The sequence below is a fragment of the Fulmarus glacialis genome, unplaced genomic scaffold (genome assembly GCF_000690835.1).
Source record: "Fulmarus glacialis isolate BGI_N327 unplaced genomic scaffold, ASM69083v1 scaffold771, whole genome shotgun sequence".
Classification (NCBI taxonomy): domain Eukaryota; kingdom Metazoa; phylum Chordata; class Aves; order Procellariiformes; family Procellariidae; genus Fulmarus; species Fulmarus glacialis.
This window is the reverse complement of record NW_009190645.1, coordinates 1635-8496: the sequence shown is the minus strand read 5'-3', so window position 1 is coordinate 8496 and position 6862 is coordinate 1635. Positions and strand designations below refer to the sequence as shown.

General features: G+C 37.7%; 1 protein-coding gene across 1 annotated transcript in view; it reads left to right on the top strand.

The window, feature by feature from the left end:
- LOC104082736 (sucrase-isomaltase, intestinal-like) overlaps positions 1-6862 on the top strand; it is a gene marked incomplete at both ends in the record, with an annotated part of 10729 nt that overhangs the window by 2755 nt on the left and 1112 nt on the right. The window contains 8 exons of the mRNA XM_009585971.1: positions 157-276; positions 1423-1536; positions 3088-3172; positions 3793-3910; positions 4298-4469; positions 5150-5266; positions 5830-5984; positions 6539-6623. Of these exons, the coding sequence (XP_009584266.1) occupies positions 157-276; positions 1423-1536; positions 3088-3172; positions 3793-3910; positions 4298-4469; positions 5150-5266; positions 5830-5984; positions 6539-6623 (966 nt within the window). The remainder of the gene's footprint in view (positions 1-156; positions 277-1422; positions 1537-3087; positions 3173-3792; positions 3911-4297; positions 4470-5149; positions 5267-5829; positions 5985-6538; positions 6624-6862) is intronic.

Below are 6862 nucleotides of genomic sequence, written 5' to 3'. Positions count from 1 at the left end.
ATAACTTTTTATATTTTATAAATAACTATTTATTATTATTCTTTGCTTATTCTATGTAATTATTACATCTATTGCCTAACATTCTAGTAGTCTATAATAATTGATGGAATGTACCCTGGTTTCTTCTTATTTTTTTGTTTTCTAATTTTTTTTTAGGATCCTGCTATTAGCATACAAAATCTAGTTGACGGTAGCCCATATGGAAGCTACGTCAGGGGAGAGAGAAAAAAAGTCTGGGTTAATGAATCAGATGGAGTAACAGCATTACTTGGGGAGGTAATTGCATTTTTATGAATTTGAACTTGGTCTATTGTCACTGTTACGGTTTAGTTTAGGTCGGGGGCTCCCTTTAAACTCTCATTTTCTGAGTTGCTTCTTTCAGTAAAATTACCTGCCAGCGAGAACAGAGTTTATAAGGTCTCATTTAGGATATGGTACTTCTCAAACTTTCTTGATTTTTTTTTTTTTTTTGGGCCATTTTTTACATTAAACAAAAAGGAAAACTAGGGTAACTTGAAGTCTCAAGGGACAAGTCATCATCCAGCTCCTATTTATTTTCAATAGTGACTGAAGAGCCAACTCCCACATTATCCTTTTAATTAATAATTTTAACTTCTATTGAGAAATTTTTCTGTTGTGTACTGTTCCTTGTATGACTTAAAAGAAAAGCAATTGAAAACTCCAAAATTAAGAAACTCATACTCTTTCTGCACACAAGCTATTGTCACTCTAGCAGTTTGTCGTTCAAAAGTCTTCATCGGAGCGCTATATTAGGACTGCCCTTGATGGCTAGCTATGGGACAAATCAGATCCCAGGCTTCATTCACGGGGCATTACTAGCAGAGATAGAGTCGTCCCACTCTACTCAGCACTTGTCAAGATGCACCTGGAGTACTGTGTCCAGTTCTGGTCCCCACAATTCAAAAAAGACGCAGACAGACTGGAGAGGATCCAAAGGAGGGCCACGAAGACGATCAAAGGGCTGGAGAACCTGCCCTATTAGGAAAGACTGAAGGACTTAGGTCTTTTCTCCTAGAGAAGAGAAGGCTCATAGGGGGCTTCATCACAGTATTCCAGTACTTAAATGGCAGCTACAAAGAGGACAGAGGCTCTCTCTTCACAAGGAGCCCCACGGAGAATACGAGGGCAACGGGTACAAGTTGCACTGGAAATTTTTTACAGTGAGAACAATCAATCACTGGAACACCCTCCCCAGGGACGTGGTAGAGTCCCCATCACTGGAGGTTTTCAAGATGCGATTGGACAGGGTGCTAGATGATCTCATCTGGGTTCTCTTTCCTATGAAAGGTGGGACCAGATGATCTTTCTAGGTTCCTTCCAACCTGGGCTGTTCTATGATTCTATGAACTCTTTTTAATATCATTGAAAGTTTAATTAATTATTTCCCTTTTAATATTGCAGGTGTGGCCAGGGGAAACTGTTTTCCCAGACTTCACCAACCCAGACTGCACTAGCTGGTGGGTGGAAGAATGCAAACTGTTTTATAACGTAGTGCCATATGATGGAATCTGGATTGTAAGTAATTCAGAACTTTCATTTTTATTTTTATTTTTAAAAATAAGCAAGGATAGATGTTTATCAAATTCAATGTGCATTGAATTTGAAAGGGATGTTTACTATTACTAACCTGAAATCAGCGCAGGATGTGTATGTCTTCTGTTGAATTTACAATTCAAATTTGAATTTTAAACTTTAATTTGAATCTTTAATCGTAGCTTTTAAATGATCAATGTGCTGTTTTTTGGATGTTTAGTGACACTTTAAAATGCTTCAATTGATGAACCATTGCTAAAGGCAAATGCTAGCACGCTTCTGTACTCAGAATGGCAATGTTTGGAGACCTGCATACCTGCTCAGTGAATGAACAGCTCCTGAATACAGGGTATAATACATATAACCTATGTATCTTTGCTCCAAGTAGCTCATGGAATTTCCAGTTAGTGAATCTGCAATTGTTATTCCAGATAAGGATTTGGAAAAATCAGGCTCCCTAGACAGGTTCTCCCACAAAAGGACTAAAATAGAGTCTGGCACAGTGGATTTTAGGTACAGTTCATGGGAATCAGATGAGATTAAGAAACATTTTGACTGACTAGATTAGTTTTTTAAAGGAATATCCCATAATAAAACTGCTAAAAGTGAGTGCCTGAAGGAAATCTGTACTTAAACTTCTCAATCCCTGCCTCAGGGCCTTCTTCCCTTTATTCTTTTTGTGTTTTTCCTACTTCCTTTTACTTAAAAATAAATAAATATTTCAAAAGAAAACAAGAATCTATTGAATATTTTGCCATGTATTTTAAAAAGCTGTAACAATTTTAAATTAACCTGTATGGCAAAATACAGTCGTTCAGCTGCTATGTGATAGAATGAGTTTTTCTCACTTATTTTTGCTTACTCTGTGGTTCCATCAAGTCAAGCTATGAAGTGTAAGACTGCACAGCTTTCTTACAGAGAGCAAATAATTTGAGTGAAGCAAATTGGTCACTAGACTGCAGTGCCTCCATGATGCTCTCTTCTTCCATGCATGTTCTTCCTGCAGCACGTTCAGGGATGTACATAGAAATGCACTTACAGCACTGCCAAATAAAATATTCATGGAAGGAGACAGCAAAGTTTGAATGTATAACGGCTTGGAAAGTATTATACAGGAGATGTTTAAGAATAGCTAGTCACCTTGTGTATTTTGACAGAAAGTCACAATGTACATTTGCTGGTTCTGCATTTCTCTCCAAACACACACTGCACACCAAAGACATTTCCTTGAGAGATGTGTGGAGTTGGTCATAGGTAGGGAAAATGAGCACCTTTTGCAATTTCCTTCTGTGGAGGGATAAGGTGCAGCTCTTGCGACATGGCACTCACCTGCATATAAAAGTCTGTCCAACACTGACATATATTAATACAGGAATGGACCAGGTCAGTATCTGAGTTATATCATTCATGACTAATTATATGGTAGTAGTTCTAAGTAATTATTCCTTAAAAGGTAAGAGAATAGATCGTAAGACTTTGTTAGGAAAACCTACTTGAGGAAACTTTATTACAATTTGCATCTTATCTTTTCAGGATATGAATGAAGTATCCAACTTCATTAAAGGCTCAAAAAATGGTTGTGCGCAGAATGACTTAAACTATCCGCCTTTCACTCCCAGTAAGTCCGTCTACTTTAACCAGAAAGCAAAATATCAAAAAGTTTATGAATTACTGTGCAAGTGACTACCAGGATGCAAAGTGATTTTAGTGTACTTCTTATGGGTGGGTTTGAACATTATTATTGTCAGAAAATACTGGTATACTTTGGCCCTCACTGAAGGCATGGTTTGTATAACTGGCTTTTTTCCCTTTTCAAATTATTACTGAATATTGTTGTTGTCTTAATTATGTCTGATAATATAATGATCTTCTTTCACTACCAGTAGTTTTCGAGATGTTTGCAGAACAAAAATGGAGTTCATAGTTTGTATTAAGTAGTAGGTTTAAGTAACTATTGCCAACGTGTTGTCAGATAATGATTCAGAAATTTAGAGCGTAATTCTCAGTTATTCCTTGCATGGGTGCAAAGCTCAAGAGTAGAAAAGGTCACAGAGCAAAGATGAATCAAACCAGCAGCCAAGAGCAGTATTTTGTTTTTGTAGCAGTAATATTGGCCTTAGTGCAAACATTAAAGAGAACAGAGGGCTTGAATGTCATGAATGTGCATTAAAGAAAAGATTGGAAGTAGTCAGAATCTAAATGTGCTTTAAAAGTGATATATGTATTCCTTTATTGAAGGTATTCTTGATAAGCTCATGTTTTCCAAGACGATTTGTATGGATGCAGTGCAGAAGTGGGGGAAACATTATGATGTCCACAGTCTTTATGGATATTCCATGGCCATATCAACACAGAAGTAAGGAATCCATCCTAAAATCTTTACAAAAAGGTTTCAGAACAGTACATGGCCTGCATTTTCCAAAACAGCAATAGATTTCACTTCTAAAGGAACCCAAGTCCTGGAAAATACTGTATTATATTTAAGCTAATGCAGCTAAGCAAATCTACTAACTGAAGTTGGTAATAAAAGTCACACATTGGTTGTCAAAGCTGTATAGAAAGATTATTTAAAATTAATGTCTTGAACTTCGCTAAAAGACACTTGGTTAACTGTAAAGGAGTCTCCATCCCTGGGATGAATAATTATTATAAATCAGTCAGTGTAAAACTGCCTTATATAAAACTATTGATGTCCGAGTTGTCTTTTTTCCTTTGCATAACTCTAGTCTCGTTTCCTTTTAAGAGTCATCGAAGCACTGTTTCCTGGAAAACGAAGCTTCCTTATTTCAAGGTCTACTTTTGCTGGATCAGGAAAGCACACAGGGCACTGGCTGGGAGATAATGCAGCAACATGGGATCACATAAAATGGGCAATACCTGGAATGCTGGACTTTAACCTCTTTGGAATTCCTTATGTATGACATTAGTTTGTGACGTCCTTTCAAAACATATGGATAAACAGTAACTCTACCTCTGTGATAAGACTATCTAATCAAACGTTAAATAGATAACCATTACATTTTCAACTCCAAATAAATCCCCTTTAGGAATCTGGTTTTAACATTTTTTTCCAATTATCCATTTTCGGTTTAGGCCACATTGTGATTACTGTGGCTGTGTGTGTATAGTGAGATAAATGGGGGTAACAAACATGTTATCTTATATATCCCAAGCTACCTGCTAGTTCTAGTAATTTTTAAACACTAGTGAGCAATGTGAAACACTTTGCTGTTTTCCTTATCATTTCAAATAAAACAGAGACATCCATTTATAAGGGAAATAGCCAAATTCCTTTCCATGATTTAAATTTGTATGACTTTTGAGCTTTTTTCCTAATGTACGCATATTAGCACCAAACAGGAAGGTAAAGGTTTGGAAGAAATAAAACAATAGGTAGTGTTAGCTAGTAATCAGTTTAATTTTTTTTACAACATAGTTGAACTTGAAAGAAGAAAGGTACAAATGTGTTGAATGGCTCGGTCACTCTGGCTAGGAATTAAGGTTGAATTAATGCATCTCTGAAAACTATAAGTTTTGTGTAGAGATTAGAGGTCCAGCATACTGCATATCCAACATATTCTGTTTTTATCTAAAGATTGGAGCAGACATTTGCGGTTTCTTTGACAACACCACAGAAGAACTTTGCAGACGATGGATGCAAGTAGGAGCATTTTACCCATTTTCCAGGAATCACAATTGTGAAGGATTCATAGTAAGTTGTGCTTTCTCTTACAAAATGCTTTGTGTTACACTACCACATTCCCTTTGATAGTATCGCTAGTAATCATTACTATCACTGATGATTATGAGGCTGACCAGTCTGAAAATGGCAGAACCTTAAGCTCTCTTTATGAAATCCTAGATCCGAGAGGTTCAGCTTCATAAGGGTTAATTGCATATACTTGAGACTACGCTTGTTTGGCAACAGTTTCATCAACGCTGGTTGTGCCTACCACCAAGGGCAAGCACACACTGCTGTGCGACCCATCAGATTGACTCTTGGGAGACTTTTAGCATGCACCTGATTGCATGCCAGGATGAAACCTGGGCTAACCCTGCTGTGCCCTCAATCCAGATGGGCAAGGAGGGATGTGCAGTGCAAAGCACGGGCAACCTGGAGGAGTAGGACCTCAGGTGACACCATCCTGAAGACAAACACCGTGCAGATGTGCTCCATTGAATTTCTGCCTCTCTGAAACAGCAGCCACGTTTCACATGTTTGGCAGAGTGTTTTCTGCATGATGAAAATAATAATAATCTGATATTTGTTTTCAGCCTCAGGATCCGGCTGTGTTTGGACCTGATTCAGTCTTGGTGAAAACCTCCAAGTATTACTTGAATATTCGCTACACTTTGCTGCCCTACCTGTATACGCTCTTTTATAAAGCTCATACTCAAGGAGACACAGTTGTACGGCCAGTTTTGCATGAGTAAGTTTACTCATCAGCCTTAGTGATAGTTTTATGAAGAAAAAATCAGGTACATTAAATGTTGTTAGGGACTATCTAAACACAGTCTGTGAAAATGCACATTGGAATATATATAGACAACTACATTCATGAAATACCATTTTGGAATGATCAGAAGAGTAATCAGAAACCATCTGTAATTTCTGCATATACGCATATATTATTGTCAGTCACTCTTACGAGTTGCTATAAGATGTTATTGTCAGCTAGTCAAATTATTCTCCACCATCATATATATATATTAGAATATATGTTTCCTTGCCTGGAAACTCTTGAATAAACTGTGTCAAGAACACACACGCACACCTACACTTTCACACGAATACTAACTAAACCAGTAAGACCTTACCTTCTCATCTTCAGATTGCCTCAGATTAAAAAAAAAAAAAAGGGGCAATTTTGATCTGACGTTCTTCAGTCATGATTCTAGACAATCAGTACCCTGAAGTATTGGTATGATGATGGTATAGTTCATAAAAAAACCAGTAACTGCTATATCCTTCCTACTTGCCCAGGTTCTACTCTGATGAAGTGACATGGAGTGTGGACAGGCAGTTCCTGTGGGGTCCTGGGCTGCTTATTTCCCCTGTACTTGACCCGGTAGGTCTGGCTGTTTTGGTATCTGTCTCATAACCACTTCATGGGGCACAGGGACATGTCGAGTCACCAGTTCCAGCTCTTTCCTCTGGCAGGGGACTGCAGCATAAAATCCCCAAGTTATACTATTCTTGTCACTCCTTTATTGCTCTGATTAGAAACCACCTTCCAGTTCTGAGCCTTTGTTGTTCAGTCTTGTGGCAATTCTGTTATTCAACTTAAAGGTTATAGCTCCTCTACTA